Below are 21,589 nucleotides of genomic sequence, written 5' to 3'. Positions count from 1 at the left end.
CAGATCTTTGTTTGTGTTTACTAGGGCTACAATCAGTTTATTACTGTTCTGAGTTCATTCAAATTTGTGCTCCTTAAATTCTCTGACCTCTTTGAACATATTTATAATTGTTCTTTTGAATCCTGTGTCTTGAATTTCTTCCTGGGGACTATGGGACTGGTGTTTTCCTTTTCTCTTCTTTTCTTTCTTTCTTTCTTTCTTTCTTTCTTTCTTTCTTTCTTTCTTTCTTTCTTTCTTTCTTTCTTTCGTCTCCTCCTCCTCCTCCTCCTCCTTTTTCTTCTTCTTTTGTATTGCTTATGTTTGCTTTTCTGATGAGACCTGGACATTTGGAGTTAGGTTGTTTAATGTGTCTTGCTACATGTTATATGCCCACAAAGCTGGGGCCCGAAGGTTAGCAGAGAACTGGGCAATTTAGAGAATACTTGGGGGAGAAGAGGTATGTAAGGGTGTGTGTGTGTGTGTGTGTGTGTGTGTGTGTCTGTGTGTGTGTGTGTGTGTGTGTGTGTGTGTGCGCGCGCGCGCGCGCTTTACTGGTTCATGCCAGGTTGGGTTGCTTATAGCTGGTCAGTTGGGGGGCAGTACTTCCTGTCCAGATCTGTGCCGGGCCAGGCCAGTGTGCACTGGTTCGGTTGCAGAGGACTCTAAGCAGGGGATGGCAGCTGTACACAGTTGTTGAGGACGGCAGCTGTACAGTTGTGGGGGCGGGGCCGCTTGTTGGGTTCCTCTTACAGTAGTTTTGCTGGAGCATGCTTCTTGGATTGGGAGGGGGGTGAAGCTGCCTTAGATTGGCTTTACTTTGGCTGGAGAGTGCTCCTGAGGCAGGGGAAAGGTTGAGGTGTTGCCAGTCTGGGTTCCTGCCAGGTTGGACTGTGTGTGGTAGTTGTCAGAAGTGAGCTCCTGGGGCAGGGTTTTTTAAAATTGATTAATTAATATTATTATTTTTTAATGTGTGTTTCTGTTTGGGGCGTGGCTGGGGTGTGTGCCCATGTGTAAATATGGAAGCCAGAGGATGAGATGAGGGACACTGTTCCCTTCATTTGAGACAGGGTCTCTCGTCTCTGTTGGGCTTGGCTGGCTGGTGAGCCTTAGGAATCCTCCTGTCTCTGTCTCCCCAGGCATAGAATCACAAGCACATGTCACCATGCCTAGTATTTGATGTGGGTGCTGGGGATTGGAAGCAGGTTCTCATGCTCGTGGGGCAAGCACCTTATCCACTGAACCATCTCCCTAGACTTCCATGTAACTGTTTCATGGTGTACTTTTTCCTGGTTGCTTCAAGGTTGGCCAGAGAAAGCCTTATAATAGCAGAAAGTGAAGCTAAGTAGTAGTCAATACTTTTTTTTTTATTTTGACTAACAGACTCAGCTAGATTAAAAATAAAAATAATTGATTGGCTTACCAAATAAAATATATAAGTGATAGACGTTTATCCTAGGAAGCAAGGGAGAAAGTCTCTCTCTCCCTTCCTCCTCTCCTCCCTCCCATCCCTTCCTTCCTTCCTCTCTATCCCCTCTTTCCTTTTTTTCCTTCCTTTATTCAAATTGCTATGTAAGTGTTCTTAATGTCACCCCAAGACCACAACTGTGGACTTGGTATGTTTGTGCTCAAGTCTGGAAATATGAAAGCAAATAATGTTCTTTCTTGCATGCTGCATCAGGAAAAGCTTAGTCAGGGGCCCTGTTTGGACCATAATGGCCAAGAGAAAGGGGTTTTACACTTGATCCAGTCTGGGCCAGGTGTCTACCCGGTCCCAGAAGGTGGTGTCTGTATAGTATATCCTGAGTCAGTTACTCTTCTTGGGAACACTTTACCTTCCGTGAAGTGTTCAGGTGTCCTAGTCATTGACACAATACTGGTGAACCTACCATTCTGATCGGCAGGCCCCTGGCCATGGTGCACAACCATAGACTGCCACTCATTAGCTTCCATTCTAGCCACAGAGCAGGTACAGCTTGATAGATGGGAACTTCGGAAAGAGCTGCAAATCAGAAGCCATGCATGGGCCAGCATTGGAAGGTTCTGGGGTTCTGGGAGAGAAGTTCACATTCTGTGTCAGTTTCTTTGTGATACTGTGACAAAATACCCCGCAGAAATAGTTTATGAGAAGACAGCTTTATTTCCACTCATGATTTGTGAGGGTCTTAGTCTATCTATCACGACAGGGAGGGCATGGCAGAATTCACGGTGGTGGCAGCATGTTGTAGAGGTCTCTCACATTACTGATGAGCAGGAAGGAGAGTAGCCAGAATTAGGGACCAGGCTAAAACCTTCCAAGTCCCACCTCTAGACGTTTCCTAGGTCCTGTCTCTTAAGGCTCTACAATCCTTTTAGAAGCCCCAGTTGCTGGGGAGCATGCACCCAAATCATGGGCCTATGCACACACTTCAGATTCAAAATGCAGTGCTCCTTAACAGACTTGGAAAGGTATTACAGCCTGGGCCAAGAAGAATGTCACTAATAAAACATGAATTTGTGTCTTTTCTTTTGGATAGCACCACATACAAGACAGAAGGGCATGTCTGTACAACTGTGTACTAGGTGTCTCTTTGGGTGAGTGTGTGTGTGTGTGTGTGTGTGTGTGTGTGTGTGTGTGTGTGTGTGAGAGAGAGAGAGAGAGAGAGAGAGAGAGAGAGAGAGAGAGAGAGAGAGAGAGAGAGAGAGAGAGAGAGCATCTGTATACTCGAGTGTACAGAAGCGTGCATATTCTGCATGTAGCCACAAGCCTTCTAGGGTTCTATTTCTTCCACTGGGGTGTAAAGTAGGGGTGTTTAAAGCTAGACCAGAAGGCAGGACATAAAAGGCACCCACAATCTCAACTCTGCAGCCTGTGCGGATTGCCACACTTCAGACAGGAGCCTGCTACCCTATTATCTGAGGCCTCGTGGGGAGATTCCTAGCTCTGTTGCTGTGATTTCAGGTAGGGTGTGTTTTGGGGTGGAGCCTAGAAAATTTGCATGTCCAACAATTTCTGGCCAAGGGCAGTGCTGGTAGTCTGTTTACCACACTTTGAGAAGTGCCCCACCCCCGAGTCTGGTGAGTGCTGCTGTGTGCGTTCCTTTCCATGCCCAGCTCTGCTCTTTCTCTTTTTGCTGGGGCACCTGTGCTGACAGATAATATATAGGATGCCCAGGAAAATCTGAATTCCAGATTCAGAAAACTTTTTTTAGTACAAGTATGTCTAAGATGTATAATAATAATAATGATAAAAACCCCACATTCATCTGAAATTCAAATGAAATGGGCATACTGCATCTAATATGGCCACCTTTTCATCAAATTAGGGTCAAGTGCCTCTCTCCTGCTGCTTCTCTGTGATTGAATAGGCCACAGCTGTTGATGAAGCTGGCCCAAAGAGGGCTTGTGATTTTGGGGCAATCCACCTGCTCCCCCGAGCTCAGTGAAGAGGAACTGGTTTGTGTACACTTCAGAGTCTTGCTGGCTCTCTGCTCCTTTCTCTCTGTTTATCTGTCTGTCTGTCTTTCCCTCTCACGATTTCTTTACACCATCTCTTTCTGGGGTGGGGGTGGGGTCTTAAAGGCAGAAATCTGTGATGTGGGGGACTGATCCGGCAAAGATCAACTTTTGGCAGCAGTAGCAGAATCCAAGAGACCGATGACATCCCAGGGTAGAGGGGATGAGTGACATTTTGCCTAGAGGAGGTGGAGATCACTAGCTGGCACCCCACATATTATGGGTCGGGCTGGAGTGTTCATGTGGTTGGTTCTCATTGTGTTGGGGTTGTTGGAGTTTGTTCAGGGCTTGAAGGAAATTGACTCCACTTGGTCTCTGTAGCTGGCAGAGGGAGCCCGCTGCTATGGGTTTATCACAGATTGAGAGGCAGAGAAAAACTTGAGCAATCAGAGGCCTCCTGGAGACTTGGACTTGGCAACCTCCTAAATGGCCCCATTTGTCCCCTTTGCTTGCCAAACTGTCTTGATGCTGAGAGCCATGAGGATGACAGCAGAAGGCCTAGCTGCTTCCCTTCCCTTCCCTTCTCCTCACCAACTGTTGGTCCAGACCCACGTCCTCCCCCTCCCTTCACTCTGAACAGTTTCTTGTCGAGGGTCCTGGCACTAACCACCAGATTCTCCGAGGGCAGGAGGCTGGAGCCACACAGGACTGAGATGCTGATTTCCCTGCACATTACCCTGGGACCTGGCCTTGGGGGCTCTGTGCACATCTCCAAGCTCCCACGGCCTGTCCTCCCCGCCTTGCATTCTTCATGGAATGGAAAGGGAGAGTGGGTTCAGGAGGGTAGGGTCTTTGTGGGACCCAGCAAACTGCCTCTGGAGCCTTCCCTTCCCTTGATGTGCTCACTTTACCCGCAGGATAAAGTGGTGTGCTTTTCTTCTCTGTGGGTCATGCAAAGCTGTTTCTTGTTTGCACTTGTTAGACCCAGGCATAGTGCTGGGGACCAGACATCTGCAGAGAGAAGGCGAGATGATGATTCTTGTCTTTGCTGATGGCTGGCGGCTCTGTCGAGTATCTCTCACCATTTTATTGAAGCTCTGGGAAGACATAGCTTTCTATTTGTTAAGTGGGGACACTGAGTACCAGAGACATGGCCAGTGAGCCCCAGGTCACATAATAGAGCAAGGGATGGAGCAGAGCCATGTGACAGATGGCTCTCACAGCAGCTGGACTGGCTTCTTCCTTGCCAGCTCAGGAGCCCCTCTAGCCACAACTCTTGAAAAGGTCTGAACCCTTTTACCTTCTGTCCCCTGGCTTGTATCCTTACCCCCACTTCTCCTGCAGAGTCTGGCTGATCTAGGGTCTGCTAGGGAAACATTCTAGATCCCTCAAAGGACCCCTCCCATATTCTCTCATTTATGTTTCCACTCCTTTTCCAGCCTTGGAGCTGGAGACATTTTGAGAGGCTCCTTGGATTGTGAGACCAGCTGAAAGATGTGCAAAGTTCCCAGTGCCATTTGATCTTGGAGCCAAACTTGTTACAGAGGAGAAGGCTGCTCTGGATGCTGGTGGTGATTGGAGCAGTCCAGGAGGCTTCCAACAGCTACAGGTCTAGCTGGAACCCTCAGCTCAGTTTTGGGCAGATCCTGTTATTTGTAAGGAAGTGAGCAGATAGTGTCATTCCCCCAAATCCCTGTTCCCCAATCTGGGGAGGTGGAGATAGGGTGGGGAGCATGCTGCCTTGACTATGTTACTGGGGTTCCCTTCTGATGTCATATTGACGTGCTTACCATTCCCATCTTGACTCGGCCAGTCATATGCCAGAGGATATGCTCCAACATAGTTGGAGCAAGGATGAGGGCTGTATCTACCATCCCATGTTTAACAGGGCCTTGGAGGATATGGATGAATAAAGAAATAAAATTGCCACATTAGCAATGGATGTTCTCATCGGAGAGACTAAACAAGGCACTGTCAGCAAGTCTCTGTGCTGTTGAGTTACTGGGTCCAGATTTTCTGTGTAGTTGCATGTAGAAAGAGGACAAATCTATGTGATCACAGGAAAAGATGGCCATGGAGAAGGGTTGGGGGTAGCTTTGGAGATGCCGGAAGTGGGAGATAAGTTCTGTACATGCCCACGTGGAATTGAAATGAACTCATGAATTTCAGTCAGAGGGGGGTGTTTAAACAACTTAAACAGAAGACATTTAAACAACTTCGTACAGAAGATGGTAACCAGTGATTGTTCACAATGCAGGATTCTGCAGGATCTCCATTTCTGCCTTTATCTTCTCTTACTACCCTTGCTTCCTTTTGGAGGAAGATTTGAGCAAAGTGGAATCTTTGAAAATCCTAGTGTTTGCCAGGGATGTACCAAAGTACCAGAGACTAGGCAGCGTAAGACAGAAATAACCTTTTATAGTTCTAGAAGCTGAAAGTCTGAGGTTTAAGTGTCAGAGGGACCATGCTTTCTTTGTGCTCTCAGAGACTCAGATGAGCTGATAAATGAAGTCACATGGCCAGGACATGATGTTTGCCTTAGATATGATAGGGAGAGAGGCTGATGGAAACCTCCATGGCCAGAGCACTAGGGCGAGAGGGAGAAGGAAGGGGGCTCCCGTGGGTGTTAGACTTTGTGCCACATCAGCTCTGAGGCTTGGGGGTAGAGAACAGGCCTGCTCCTGCTCCTGGCTGAGTGTGGGAGAGCTGGGCACAGGTGGCTACAAAGCAATGTCACAGGTGCTAACAACAGTGGGTGATGGCATACTAGGTCAGGAAGAGAAAACTTCACAAGGTGGGTTCTGCCTGGGGATGCTGGGAGGCAGGAGAGGGGCAGCCTATTGACCTTTACTCTGACGTGATACAGAAGAGTCCAGGCAAGAACAAGGAGATGTTTCACCCTAAGGAGACTCTTCCTCCTTCTCCCTGAGTTCTGACGTCTTTGAGCTTCAGGCTAGGGTAGGGATCATTGGATCCACTTCGGGTTGGGAAGAGCAATGTGTTCCAGGATTTGGGCAACGTTCTCCAAGGTGCTGGCTGGCAGGAAGCGGAACCTAGTTCCCTGCCCTGGTCCTGGATACTGTCTATCAGCACACCCCTTCCCTCCTTTCTGCTTTTCTGCTAGCAAGAACCAGTTAGAGAGCATTGCCAGTGGCTTTTTGAGTTCCTTGTGTCCATTTGTCTCTGAACTTTAGTTTAGTTCTTTTTTGAGGCAATTCTCACACTGTATTCCAGGCTGGACTGGAACTCACTGTGTAGCTCACTCAGGTTATCCTCAGACTTGTGATAACCCTCCTGCTCTAGCTCTCAAAGTGCTGGTATTAGAGATGTGTGGCTGGGGCTTTTCTTAAATTGCGCTATGCCTGGCTCTTCCGGTCTCCCTTCACTTTCTATCCCCCCCTTTCCCGGCTTCCTCAGGTTCTAGGATCTGCAGTGTGGAGCTTCTATGCCCCAGGCAGTGCGGAGGAGGCTGGAGCGGGCTGCCAGACTAAACTGTTTCCTCCTTGGGTCTTTTCCTGACACCAGGTCCCGCCTGGCAGACTTCCACGCCAACTGTCGAGCCTCCTACCGGACACTCACCAGCTGCCCTGCGGACAACTATCAGGCGTGTCTGGGCTCCTATGCTGGCATGATTGGTAAGCTCTCCTTGCATTTTCTGAGCTTTCAGTGCCCACCTCCCCAACCTCACTAGGGTGGGGATTGCTGCAGACCAGCCCAAGACCGGTGAAGGAGACTCACAGCATAGCCTTGCCTGTGGCAGACTCAGACAGAGCATTCAGGGGAAAGCAGGGGGAGGCTACTCCTTATCAGGAGGGGCCTGTTTCTTTGTTACAAGACTTTGGAAATTAAGCTACAGCCTTCGAGGCACTGCGAATCAGTCAATGTGGATTATATTGGAGCTTTCTCTAAGTAGTTGATATTTATATTTCACAGGCAAGGAGACCGATGCTTAAGAGAAACAGTTCCTTGACCAGGTTCACTTATTTGGTAAATGCTGAGATCCAACCCAGGATGGGTGCCTTTATCTTTTTGATTCTAGAAGAATCACTCTGCATGTTTGTGAGGGAGAAAGCAAGGACCTGAAGGCTGGGCCTGAGCTGCTGGGGTCTTTTCTGCCCTTCTGATGACACTGGTGATTCTCTAGGCCTTTGGCCTTTCTGGTCCTTGCGATTCCACAGTCATCAGGGCTAATTGTGCTCAGAGTCAGGACTATAAGTTTTCTGTGTTTGTTTGGTGTGTGTGTGTGTGTGTGTGTGTGTGTGTGTGTGTGTGTGTGTGTGTGGGCAAACATGAACCTTTGTCCTATTGTGTCTCAGCATCTTCTTTTCCTTCCCTTCCTCCCTCCCAGGGTTTGATATGACACCCAACTATGTGGACTCCAACCCCACTGGCATTGTGGTGTCTCCCTGGTGCAACTGTCGTGGTAGTGGGAACCAGGAAGAAGAGTGTGAGAAGTTCCTCAGGGACTTCACAGAAAACCCATGCCTCCGTAAGTCTGGGAAAACTTTTCCTATGCCCTTCTGTCCCTTCTGTCCCCTAGCCAGCATATACTTCTGCCACCTGGGAGGGAACCTAGAGCTGCCCTGGTCATTTTCCTCTCATCTTTTTGGGATGGCCATTGATACCTGTGGGGCTTCTGTATCATATAGGACTTCCCACAGAGGCCAGAAGTTTTGAACTCTTGGAGATTCCATACAGAACTGTCAGTGAGCTGCCTGATCCTACCATCAGAGTCCCCAAGACCATGGGAAGTCAAGACAGAATGATTTTTGTTGGCTGTTCTGACAGCATCAGCCAGTTTCCTTTGGAGACAGAGTCTTCTCATGAGGACCACAGGCACCCTCTCCATGTAGTGGGTCTTTCCTCTTGGAATTGGTGACTTAAAAAAAAACCATTTAACTACTGGTCCAAAGGCTGCAGAAAGAAGTGGTCACAGTCAAGTTCAGCTTGCCTTTGGTCTTTGCAGCCTGACATCCCTTGCTGATGATGCCACAGGCACATCTCTTCCCCTGTTCTTTCTCTCCACTTTTCCTTCTGTTCATCTCTCTTTACTCCCCTTCCCTTTATTCTGGCATTGGGGACTCAGAGATAGATTCCAGTGCCTGTCATTAAAGAACTGTAGCTAGATGGAGTTCAACTCAAGAGTCATCTGTGATCCCAGCATAGTGGAAGTTGTAGGCTAAAGTTCTCTATGGTGTTAGAGTTCAGATACCCAAGTCCTCCTGGATAAGAGAGGACTCAAGGCTTCTCAGAGGTTGTATCTCTTGAGGACAGCTGGGTATTAGCCCGTTGAAAAGGCATGGACCATCTGATGGTCTACTCTGACAGGTTTCCAGGGCTCCCTAGGAGAACACAGACTGGAGATTACAGAGGAGAGAGCCTTGTCACATAGCATTGCACATGCATAGTGGCATGTATCTGGACTGGAAGATAGCATACTCTTTCTGCAGATCTGAAAGCATTGGGGTTTTCTTGCCTAAAAGTCATGGTGGTGGGTGGCAGTGCAGAGTGGTTAAAGGATTCTGGTCAGCAGTTGGTATTGGCATTCAGTCCAACCTGGTTGTGGGTAGATGTCATTGGGGTTGTGGATATGACTTTGATGGGTGACCTAATACTGAGAGTCCCATACTCTAGTAGATGCCCATGGAAGAAGACTGTGATCACTAGGGGACAGTGACTAGAGGTGGAATCATGAGATGACTAGGAGGTAGACTCAGATGACATCCTTGGGAGGCTTCATGGGCTACTGCCTCCCAAGGTTCTTCTGCTTTGGAGGACTTAGTTAGATATAGAAGACATCTCCAGGACTGGCAGTAAAGGGGAGAGAGCATTGTTGATGGTAGGACAGTATGCATAGTCCACAGTGAGACATAATGACTTTGGAGGTAGATATTTCTGTAGACACTTGTTGAGTTTTAAGAATAATTTTGTCCAAGAAGTGCAGTTAGTTTCCCCCAATGGATTAGTGCTAGTTGGTTGCATGGGTTAGGGAGGCTGTCCAGGAAAAGTCAGTGATTAGGAGAGGGAGAATGGCTGAGTATGGGGTGGGGATAAGATTGTACTTGAGTTGGCAAAGGAGCTGGAAGAACCTGTACCCAGGAGCTAAAGATGGGGCCTTCTGCAAGAGAGGTCTCCAGTGCTGACCACCAAGATGTTCCTGCCGTCTTGGCTTGGCCAAGTGTCTCTAGGCTTCCTGGATCAATTCTCCTTTTCCTTATAGCAATTCTCACCATGTTAATTTCTTTCCATTTTAATTTTCCATTTCTAGCTTTTATCTTGTATTTTCCTCGCCAACTGGGAGAGCATTTTACATCTGAAAGACGACTTAGCAAAATCAAACTCCAATGTTCTACCATTTGTCCCAGCTTCTAGGCTCCTTTGGGAGGGCAGTAGTTAGGAAGGAAGTTCATTAGGAATGATGGAAGTGGGCTCTGATTTTGCTATTTCTATCTGTCCTCTATCCAGGGAATGCCATTCAGGCCTTTGGCAATGGCACAGATGTGAACATGTCTCCCAAAGGCCCCTCATTGCCAGCTACCCAGGCCCCTCGAGTGGAGAAGACTCCTTCATTGCCAGATGATCTCAGCGATAGCACCAGCCTCGGGACCAGTGTCATCACCACCTGCACGTCTATCCAGGTGAGGGCTGTGTCTCTGAAACATGGGAACTAGAACTTTGGATAGCTCAAGATCTCATAGTGCACCAGGGTGTCAGACATGATATGGGAAATCACTCAAATGGGGCCATTGAAGGAACACTGAAGGTTCCTTAAGATTAGGAGCTCAAGGGGCAGGGATTTGGGAAAGAAGATTTTCTTTTACCTCTTTGTTCATTTAGACATTTTCTTTGCAAATATGAAAACACTTATTACCTATCAGTATTGTATTAAACATACTGGGGCACAAGAGAAAGGTAATTGTTATCATACAGCTACAGTCTGCAAACTATCAGTAAGTATGCTGGTGATTCTCATCTCATTGAATTCATAATGAGGTGACAGCATTCTTATTCAACATTCAGGAAACTGATCCAGAGGTCTCAGGTGACATACCCATGAACATGCTACTGACAGTTGGTGGTATGAGATTTCAAGCCTTTATCTGACTCTAAGACTTACAGTGTTCATTGAATGGTCCATCCATCCATCCATCCATCCATCCATCCATCCATCCACCCATCCATCAATGCAATGTGACTTATTGACCCAGTATAAGCTGTATCTTATATGAGCTTCTAGGGAAACATTGGTGAGTGAGATTGATACTATCTTGCATTGTACAGTGTGCTGGCTAGATTTATGTCAACTTGACACAAGCTATAATAATACAAGAGGAGGAAAATGCCTCCCTAAGATCAGGCTGTGGGTCAGCCTGTAGAGCATTTTCTTAATTAGCAATTGATGGGGGAGGACCTAGCCCATTGTCGGTGGTGCCATCCCTGAGCTGGTAGTCCTGGGTTCTATAAGAAATCAGATCAAGCAAACCAAGGGGAGCAAGTCAGTAAGCAGCACTCCTCCATGGCTTCTGCATTGGTTCCTGCCTCCAGGTTCCTGGCCTGTTTGAGTTCCTGTTTGGCTTGATGTAGTACAATGTGGAAATAAACCCTTTCCTCCCCAACTTGCTTTTGGTCATGGTGTTTCATTGCAGCAATAGAAACCCTAACTAAGACATATAGTCTTTAAGGCCTTAAAGGTCAAACAATGATGTCCTTCACTGTAGTAGCTTGTCTGCTAAAGAGGTTGATCCTAAGTAGGCCAGATGCATATTTACTCACACATGTGCACACACAGACACAGACCTTAGATGCACACAGATGTAGACGTAGACACAGATACACATAGACACAGACACACAGACACACACACACACACACACACACACACACACACACACACACACACACACACACAAACATCTAGAACAAAATATTTGGAAGAAAATTTAGTCCAGAATGCCAACGTGAACAGAGGGCAAACAGTGAGGTGTGTGTGGAGAGCACAGGAGATGTTTCAGGCAGGAGTTGTCGGACACTGGCTGAACACATTGCTGGGGTCTGGAGAACACCAGCAGGGGCACAGACAACTAGAAGGTTTGGGAGGACCTGAGATGGTGGGCAGTGGACTTCTCCAATCGGCAATGGAACATTCACAGCACTAAGATGAGAACTTGAACAGGTTCCTCCCCGGCACCCATCAAGTCACAGCTCTCTGCTGGTGACCCTCATGGTTAGGGAAGTCACTGTTCCTTCTGCTCCTTGCTGGGGTCTCATTATCACTGACAGTTGCCTTTAAGTACCTTTAAGTATCAGTTGGAGCCTTTCTGTTGCATACTTCCTCCATTAAGCCTCCCTCTGGAGTGGCGGGTGAAGGCACCCATGTCATCTTTGGCTACCTCCTGGGCATACCTGAATGACTGCCAAGGGAGGGCTCAGGTTCCCATTCCCACAGACAACTGTCTGCTCAATTTCACGCTAATGTGGTAGACAGTTAGGAAGATGGGCGTTGTGCCACCTGCTTGATGACCAGGCTCAGGCACAATTTGCCTGTCCCATGCCTTACATAATCCAAGCTTCTTGGGGACAGCTCACCTGTGGAGAAGCTACATTATCAGAAGGTTGCTATTCCTATAACCTCTGTGTGATCCCTTGTGAGCATGGAGAAGTTCAATGCTGAGGTGTGAGCCCTCACCCCAGACTCTTCAGTGTCTAATAATGCCAAGGCTCATTGTTTCTTCTTAGAAAAATTAATTCTTTACATATTGATTAATCAATTAATTATTGCTACATGTGAGCTTGTTTGTGTATGATGTGTATACACAGGTGTACATGCCATGGCACATAGGTAGAGGTCAGAGGACAACTTTGTGGAGTCAGTTCTCTCCTTCCACCACTGTGTGGGTTTCTGGAGATGGCTGGGTTTGCACAGTAAACACCTTTACTGTCTCTGTCACATCATGGACCCCCATTCTTTGTTTGCGTTTTGGGTTGCTAAAGCATCCTTGCTTAGTTTTCCCCTACAACATGGGCTTTCACAGGCTCCACTCTGGGGGCTTGTCTTAATCCTGATTTGATTCCAGGGGAGATGATGAATGATCTGTTTGGGAGATGATATAAAAATGCATTGTATACTGAGGAATGCTGCCCAAAGGCAGGGATTATAAAGCTCTGGTAGGTGGGAGGCTCCTTAGCAGATGGTTCCTGCAGGCCTGGCCCCAGGGGTTGTCAACCTGGCACCCACTGACTAAGTCATTGAGCAGGATTCCAGAGACAGCCCTTCTAGAAGACAAGGAAGAAAATCGGTATTTAGGAGAGACCGGTTCACCCTTCCACCTTCGATCCCTTCTCAGAAATGCAAGGCAAATGCCTCTGAATCACTGCTTACCATCTTTGTAGGGAACCCCCTTTCATCCATGCCAAGTTGCTCTGTCCTGGTTCAGATCAGGGCTAGCCTGGGGGCTCGGCATCTTCCTACCTTACGCCCCTCCCCTGTCTATCAATTCTGCTAATTTGTGATATCTCTGACTGATGGTCTCTATGATGGTTCTGGGGGGACCCTTGAGAGTTCAGTAACAAACGACTATAGAAAGAGTCCCTGAGTGTAGGCAGAGTAGGAAGTGTAGGTCAGGGTTGGCGGAACCTGTGTGCTCCAAAATATGGCTCAGAAGAGGCCAGATTATGTTTCCTACCTTCTTTCATCTATCTTTCTTTCCTTAGGGGAAGTTCAAGGGGCCTCTAGAGATAGCAGCCTGATGGGAACCCAGCGAGTGTCTAGATGTTAAGACTGGATCCTTTAGCATCTCTTTCCCAAACTAAAGGGTCCCAGGGTGGACAATGACTTGTTTGTGGCCTCGTGACCACTTGGTGGTTGAGCAGGGCCAGGACCTGGGCCTCTACTTGTCTTGTGCTTCCTCTCTCTCAAGTCTGCTCTGCACACAAAGTGGATGCAGGGTTGAGAACTCCTGTTCCCATTGAAGACCTGCGGACAGGGATGCAGGAATGTTATACAGCAGAGGGGATCCCTGAGCTAGGACTTGGTCCAGCATCTTTGATGTAGCCTCAGGTTGTATATTAGAAGCACCCCAGCTGTGGCCCCCTTTCTGTGGCTCTCTGGCACTTGGAGAGCTTCTGACATGTTCTGAGGTGGTCTCCAGCCTCAGGATCTGTCTATAGCGGAACCTTGTCTGAATGTTCTTGCCTAGCCTTCTACCTCGATGGTCTCTGGCTGGGAGGTAGGCTGGTTTTAGATAACCAAGGTCTTTGTTTCTGAAGTCTGAGGCAGGAGGCTGCCCCATCACATCTTGGACAATTGAAAAGAGGCTGTAAGACCCTCACCTGATGCCTGAAGCAGACCTTGCAAGCAGCAGCATTTCTTTCCCTCCACCCATCCTACCCTCTTACTGTGTGGGTCTCTTTCCCAGGCCCATTAGTACTGGAGCATGGGGCTGGGATATACATGCAATGCACATGGCTTCATTTATTCAATAGAAATTCTAACTGTATGTCACTTTATCCTGGCCACTGAGACTGAGAACCTTATTCAGCCTGTACCCTGTTCCTCATAGCAGTGGGATAGACAGGAGGCCCAGGTGGTCTACTGGGGTTTAGGGTGGGAGGACTTGCCTTGTGTGGTAGTGGAAGCTGAGGGCTAGCCAGCAAGGGAAAAGCTGCCGCCTGGCCTGGAGAAATTGGAGGAGCATTGAGTACATGATTCAGAGTAAACAAGGGTGTGGCAGGCAGAGGGAAGGGTTGAGCTGATGATACGGTGTTTGCATATTGTCTCTGTGTCATAGGCAGCATTGTGGGCAGTTAGGACGGTCATTCTAGCTGCAAAGCCTAAAATGATCGCCCCTGGCACTTTATTGAGTACAGTTACAGACCCATGGCTTTGATTGGAAGAAAACAGGCATTGGTTTGGCAGGACAGTGAGTGCTGTGTGGCGAGGCTTGGGTCCTGTGTATGTGTAATAGGCAGAAAGTGGTGAGCAGTGAGCCATTGACAAACTCCGGCTAGGGGGGAGTGTGGGGTCTGCTCAGAGCCAAGAGTGTAGTAGTTAATCCGACAGCAGGTAGGAATTGTTTGGCAAGGCAGAGATACAGAGTCAGGGAAGCCTGTTGGAAGATTCTTGGGATACCCATAGTCACAAGCTTGAAAAGAGAGATTAGATGGAGGGGTCAGGGAAGGAAGCAGAAGAAAAAATGAGGGTCATTGTGGGTGGGGAATACAGGAGAGAGATGGTCCTTGGCCTGTCCTAAGGGTACAGGTGAGAGAGAAGGCCAAGGGATTAAGGTTGGCGATGCGTTCCAGAACAGGAGTAGGGTACCGAAGAGAGCAGGCTGGCTCTGCCTGCTCAGCAGACTGGCACTGGGCCTTAGTCACTAGTATCTGAGCCAAGCCAGAGAGACTCTTGGGACTTATAGGCTCGGCTTTGGGAGTAAGCATGGGGACTTCTTTTTAACTTCCTGGGCAAAAAGGACCTCCCTGGGAGAAAGTTCTAGAAGGATGAAACTTGCAGGTGTCGCCCCTTCTCTGTGTCATCATGCTTCTGGTGGCCTGTTAGCCAAGAGTTAGCTCATCCCACAAAGACCCTCTGCCCCACCTCCATGCGATAAGGGTAGCTGTTGGAAGTGCTGTACCAACATCCACGGGCCCTGATCCTGCCTGCCTTATGAGAGGTTCTGAGCAGGGCAGGCACAGGACTCAGAGTAGTCGAGGACAGAGCAATGGTGTGTGTGTGTGTGTGTGTGTGTGTGTGTGTGAAGGATTGGAGGAAGATGGACCTCCCTCCTGGGATTATGGCTGCCTAGAGACTCTTGTATATAGAGTTTATTTTTCAGATTCTGTATGAGCCCTTTGAGGCAGGGTATATATATATGCTTTTATTCCTTTGTGTGTGTATATCTGTGCCATGTCACAAATGTAGATGTCAGAGGACCACTTGTAAGGGTCAGCTTTCTCTTTCTACCGTGGGGTTTTGGGGACCAAACTCAGGTTACTAGACGTGGTGGCAAGCACCCCTACCTGCTGAATCATCTCATCTCCCCAGGCTGAGATACTTAGGCGGGAAAGGGAGCAGCCCCAGCAGCGAGGGAGGGAGGCAGGGGATCTGAGCCTCTGTGTTCCAGCATTAGGTAGTATAGAACTTCTATCTCTCTGCTCCCCCCGACCCACGTGCCGCTTTCGGGAAAGCCAGCCTGGGACTCCCCGCCCCCCCTGCTGCTTCGTGTGACTAGAGCTGGGCGGCGGGGTCTTGGGTTAGCTGTTGGAGGTCACTGCAGCCATTTGCTAGCTTCTGTTTCCTGGAAGCAGGAGGGCCGAGGGTTGTTTCTCCAGCCTTTTGCCTCCAGAGTTGCCGATGTGCAGACAGGGTAGAGGAGTTCTTGGAGAGAGCATGATGCTGCCCCGAGTTCCTCATCCCTCACTGGTCCCAGACTGCAGGCTGACTTGGGTTGTACCTTCTGACCTTAAGGCTCCTTCCCTGTCACTTGGATGCTTGGCTCTTGGGTTCTGGATACAAAACTACGTGGTGCTGCTTCATGCTTTGTGTGATGAACAGGTCATTTTGAGATCTGTGGGGGCACGGTGTCTGGCACCAGTGCCACTTAGTGATTTCTAGGTTATTTTATAGCGGAGGAAACCGAGGGTTAGTACGTTTGTCTTGGGTAATCAGCAGGAGCAAGTCTTGAGCCCAGAACTCTGTCTTCTTGGGTCCCTGCTTCTTATTCTGTTCCAGACCACCTTGGAGCAAGGATTTAGGTCCCGAAGTGTAGACAATCAAAGGGACTAAGCAGGTAGAGAGTTCTAGAACTAGATCTTGTAGCTCATGGGCAGCATGGGCAGATCTGACAGGTAATCCTCATTAAATGGGGGTGACCTCTCCAGGCCCTGGAGTCTACTCTCCTTAGGTTCTGAAGGATTCTTCTTCCTGGTTGGGAGAACTTGCTGGGCCCTGGTCACTCTGGGGAGGAACATAGGCCTAGGTCAGGGACCCCAAAGAGCATGTGTGTTCGGATCCTATCTCTACATTCCTGGTGGAGCTGGAGAATGAGTTTCTGGCTTGAGGCCTGGGAACATTTTTGGCTTTTCTTTGTGGCTTGATCCTGGTGTAGAATCCTGTGTGGCTATCACTGTCCAAGTCTAGGAGCCCGTATGGGCTGCCTGAGCATTTGTCCAGTCACAGAGTGTTGTGGCTGCCCCACCTTGGGTAATTGTTTAGTTGGGTTGTTCTATCAGATCTTAATTTTCTTAAGGCAATAGGCTATTTTAAAACAATTTTATGTGTAACTCTAAAGTACATTAATAAAACAAAGACAGGGCACCTTTGATTGGAATAAGACAAGGACCTTGAATCCTATGGGGCTGTCCTACTCTGTGATTTACATGGGCTTCATATCTAGAAGGATTGAAATGGAGGTGCAGGGGCAGGGGGAGAGGACATGGGATTAAGCCATGGAACCACTGAGGGCAGGCCAGCCTTGCCACACCCTATAATTAGAATAGAAAGAGGTGCTGGGTGCAGATAGATTCTTGGCTGTACACAGGAAGGGCAGATGTGACGGGGATGGTGAGGATTAGAGCTGAGGAGGGTGCCAGGTGGGAGACTGTGAAGACAGTACATCCTCTGAGATGAGATGACATGTTCTCCCTGAAGTGGCTTGCCCAGAACAAGTGGCACTATGCCTTGAGGAGGAAAAGCCCATCTTTGGGGATACAAGGACCTAGAGCCTGTGACCCTCTGAAGAGAATAGCAGTTGGTGGCTTGGCTGGGCCAGATTTTGTTATCTGGGGACACTGGTATTGTGGACTTGAGCAGGTTCCTCGTGGGTCTGGTTACTTTTGTGTCTCCAGTCTGGGTTATCACCACCCTTTCTTGGCCTGGATCTCAGTGTGACAGCTGGGGCCTTACTCAATTGACCAGATGCCCAGGATGATGGGTTGCCTATGGTGTCCAAGGGATTATTGATAATTCTGGCCAAGAACAGTGACTTCCACATAATTTCTTGGGCTTCCTAGGTGCTTCTATTGGCTAGAGTGTCCCCCGCCCCCCATTACCATGAGAACTGAGCTATTTGAGGTCAGGAGAGATGCACCATATTCCCAGTTTGTTCTCATGGGTCTCCATCACAGTGTTAGTAACAGAGAACTGCAGATTGTGCAAATCCTTTGGTCCTGCTGCCAAGTAGTTAAGTCAAGGTAGAGAATTCTGGAGCATCACCAAAACCACTTTTCCTGCTTATCCCTCACCTCATCTGCAGAGGGCCCAGGTGCACACATCTGTTTGGCATGGAAATGACCAAGCACAGTTGCTAGATCCCTAACATTAGTGACAGGCATCACGAATAAATCACAGCTCTCATCTCTCCTGAACTCAGATGAGGGCTCATAATCTTTTTCTCCACAGCTCTCCAGAAGCAATGGCAAATGATGAGCTGGCACCCAGCAGCCATTTTTCTCTGTGGCATTTATTCATTTGCGCTTGCATACACTTAGTGAAACATTAGCTGAGTTGCTCTTAGGAGCCAAACATGGCTCAGTGCAAGAAACAGGCATGTTCTCCGTCTTTGGGGAGTTGTGAGTAGTATTTAGAGATGTGGTTGGCCGGGGACCACAGAATGCAGAAAACTAGAGACCAGAGTTTTCTCCAGGAGTCCACACGAGCCAGGATAAAAAAAATTCAGAGTGTTTCAGAGGTAGCAGGATGCTTCGTGCTGCATGGGTCCCAGCCAGTGAAGTCTCTTGTGTACCCTCTGCTTAATGGTGCCAGCAGTAAATGACAACACTGGATAAAGCCTGGACCCAAACAGCCTGCTAACCTGCCATGCTTTCTTTTCCTAGGAGCAAGGGCTGAAGGCCAACAACTCCAAAGAGTTGAGCATGTGCTTCACAGAGGTGAGTGGGGGCACAGTGGGGGATGGGTACTTGAGACTGGCCCAGAGGAGCCGTTCTTTAGGCAAGAGTTGAACTCAGAGCCCCTGGGTCAGCTGAACTTCCAACCCCTCCTGGGCCTGAGTGAGAAGTCACTCTGTTGGGGTGGTAAAGGCCACAGCCAGAGCCTGTGGGTGTCTCCTTGCGGATGACAAATACCTGCTCCGAGCAGAGGCCTTCCCACAATCCCCTCTAAGACAGATGGCTTGAGCACTCGCTTGGCTCTAGTTCTGTGGTGGTTACAGGGCATGGAAGTAGAGAAGGACCCAGACTCTCGAAGGAGCCCCCTTGCCCAGGCTGTAAGAGTGACTCATAGACCCAGGATGATAACTTTGAGAGGAAAAGGGTGGTTCAAGTGTCTGCAGAAGGGTAAGAGAGAAGCTCTGTCAGATGCGCAGGGGTGGGGATTTGGGGAGGAAGAGTGTCCTATCAATCAGGAGCAGGGAGAAGGTGGCCTTCTTCCTTCCCTATCAATAACCAGGCCCTTATGGACCCCAAAGCCCCATTTCTTTAGAATCTTTTCTGTTTGTTTACTGCTTTTGAAATAGGATCTTACCTTATGGTCCTCACTGGCTTTGAACTCACTTTGTACTCAAGGCTACCCTTGAACTTAAAATTTTCCTACTTCCACCTCCTGAATGCTGGGATTACAAGCTTGTGCCGGGGTGCCTGTGTTCTGATGCCTTCCTGGGGTACATACCCCCATTCCCAACATGGGGACTACTGGTCCATTTACTGAGGACTACTGCCCATGGCCTTGAGGCTTAGAAGAGACAGAGTCCACTGTCTTGCCCAGTTCCCTGGAGGCACAGCTCTGCCCTCAGAGTGTAAGGGAGGCAAAAGAGGGGCTCTGTATGGTGAGAGAGGCAAGGCCAGAGACAACCGTTTTCTGTGTCCGTTTCTTTGACTGACCACAGCCCTCCTGATGGGTTTCTGTTGTTTTCTTCGTATGTGTCTCCTCCTCTGCCATGGATCAGCTCACGACAAACATGAGTCCAGGGAGTAAAAAGGTGATCAGACTGAACTCGGGCTCCAGCAGGGCCAGACTGTCGGCTGCCTTGACGGCACTCCCACTCCTGATGCTGACCTTGGCCTTGTAGGCCTTTGGAACCCAGCACAAAAGTTCTTCAAGCAACCCAGATGTGATACCCGCCTGACAAAATGGAAACACACACACACACACACACACACACACACACACACACACACACCCCACACACACTCACTCACACTTCCTTTGCAAAAAAAAAAGAAACAAAACAGTTTTTTTTTCCTACATTGTCTCTGAACCTCTCTCCTCCCAAGTTTCTTCTCTGGAGAATTTTTCTAAACCAAACAGACAAGCAGGTGGGCAGCCTGAAGCCTGCCCAGAGGTCCCCTGCAAGGGACACCCAGCAGCACCAAGGAGGCCTCAAGGCTCTGGGACGACTCCTTTCTCTTTACTGGTGTTTTCTCTCGGGACCATATGACAGCCTGCTGTGGAAGGGACTTTGCTGTGCCTGGTGTGGACTGGAGAAAAAACAATTGCAGCTGTTTCTTGAGCTGCCTACTCTGTGGACCTTCCTGCCCAGGGACTAGCAGAGAGTATTGGTCAGCAAGGAAGCAGGGCTGGCCATAAGGACCTTGTCACCTCTTCCTCTTGGCTTCAAAGATGGAGATGGTTTGCTGCCACGCCCAGGTCTTCTGTGACTGAGTGGGTCTGAGTCTGGAGTGGGAACTCCCATGGCTGCTCCGGGCCGTGGTGCCTGTAGCATAGATGGGGTTAGGAGCTGTTACAGGAGGAAGCTCCTCCAGGGAAGGAGCAAGCCTTGCTTGGCACCAGCTCCAAGATGCGCCTTCCTCCTTCATGCCAGGAATCTTGACGTCAAAGAGAAATGATCCTCTGTTGGCTTTTTTTTTTGGATTTTTTTTTTTTGTGGGTCTATTTGGTGGGTCTCCCTCGGGGAGAAGGGTTGTTAAATGGGGCTGGGGAGACCCTAGCTGGACATGTGTCCATAACACTCTGGTGGGCTCCCAAGCTTACCCCTTCTCTCTTCTCCTTTTTCCCATTTTCTCTTTCATCATTTCTGAGACGTTCATCCACTGTCTGTACATACTGGGCCTCCTTTCTCCACATATGTGTATATCCATATACATATATCCTGTGATTTCTTCTTTATTTCATTTTTTTTAAAGAAACAAAACTATGAAAATAATACCCTACAGATGAGCGAAAATGTATTATTGTAAAGTTTATTTTTTTTAATAATGTTGTCTATGATGGGAAGAAAGGTACCAGGTCCCCTGAGCTCTGGTCCAGTTGGGCTGATGGGGCTGTGGCCGGGGACTCCCGATTGCATTCACTCTTAACCAAGCTCCAATAAATGTACTAGGAAGCGAGTTGCCTTCTGCCTCACTCCTGAGTGACTTCGCCTATGCTTTGTTCTTGGCCAAGTACCACCTACCGAATGCTTACCTGAGGGTCTCGCTCAGTTGGTGGATGTTTGTATATATTTGTATATGTGGACTGGCATGTGTGCATACATCAGTGTGTCTGGTCCACATGTTCTGGTGTGGGTGACAGATGAAACTCACATAGGAGATATATATATATATTGACTTGGTGGGTCTGAGGTCTGTGACCTGGTTGAGTCTGTGGTGTCTTGTCCCCTTTTGCCTCACCTTCCTAGCCAGCACTGATGTCAGCTGCTCTAAGACTAGAAGAGAGCTGAGACAGAAGTGGGCTGGGAGAATTGAGAGAGACACCCTGTCACCAATCCTGCTTATGCTTTTGTTTTTAAGCAGCCTGGGTGGCCCTGTCCACCTTATAGATCATGGGGTGGGGTCTCCTTAGGACTTCTGGTCTACCTGAAGTGTGTGATTGGAACTTTAATCTTTGAGTCTCACCATAGAAATAAGATAATTCTTAGTGTTTGGGGGGTGGTGGTACAAAAGATCAAGCATTCTTTTCCTTCTCTCCATCCTGTTCTTCCATCTCTTCCATTTGCCACACAGACCCTAGTTGGATACTGGGACTGCATATACATATATATCAATATATATAATATACACATATACATCATATATATACACATATACATCATATATATACACAGACATACACATGTATATGCATGAGGTGGGTAGAATGGAGAAGCAAAGTCTGGCCTACATCTTTAGGGTTGCCTGTGATCCTGCCTCATCACCCTATTAGGTGATGTCATTTTTCAGTTTCTCAGTCCTGGTTCTGCTCAAATGGCTCTTATTGATTGTACACATG

General features: G+C 48.4%; 1 protein-coding gene across 3 annotated transcripts in view; it reads left to right on the top strand.

The window, feature by feature from the left end:
- Gfra2 (GDNF family receptor alpha 2) overlaps positions 1-20,725 on the top strand; it is a 99,605-nt gene extending 78,880 nt beyond the window's left edge. For all 3 annotated transcript variants that reach the window (XM_052732791.1, XM_052732793.1, XM_052732792.1), the window contains 5 exons: positions 6,937-7,046; positions 7,760-7,900; positions 9,877-10,049; positions 18,241-18,294; positions 19,308-20,725. In XM_052732791.1, coding sequence (XP_052588751.1) covers positions 6,937-7,046; positions 7,760-7,900; positions 9,877-10,049; positions 18,241-18,294; positions 19,308-19,430 — 601 coding nt within the window. In that variant the 3' untranslated portion in view covers positions 19,431-20,725. The remainder of the gene's footprint in view (positions 1-6,936; positions 7,047-7,759; positions 7,901-9,876; positions 10,050-18,240; positions 18,295-19,307) is intronic.
- The last annotated feature ends 864 nt before the right edge of the window (positions 20,726-21,589 follow it).

The sequence above is a fragment of the Peromyscus californicus genome, unplaced genomic scaffold (assembly GCF_007827085.1).
Source record: "Peromyscus californicus insignis strain IS unplaced genomic scaffold, ASM782708v3 Scaffold_12__1_contigs__length_115047231, whole genome shotgun sequence".
NCBI lineage: Eukaryota > Metazoa > Chordata > Mammalia > Rodentia > Cricetidae > Peromyscus > Peromyscus californicus.
This window is presented reverse-complemented; position numbering and strand designations above follow the sequence as displayed.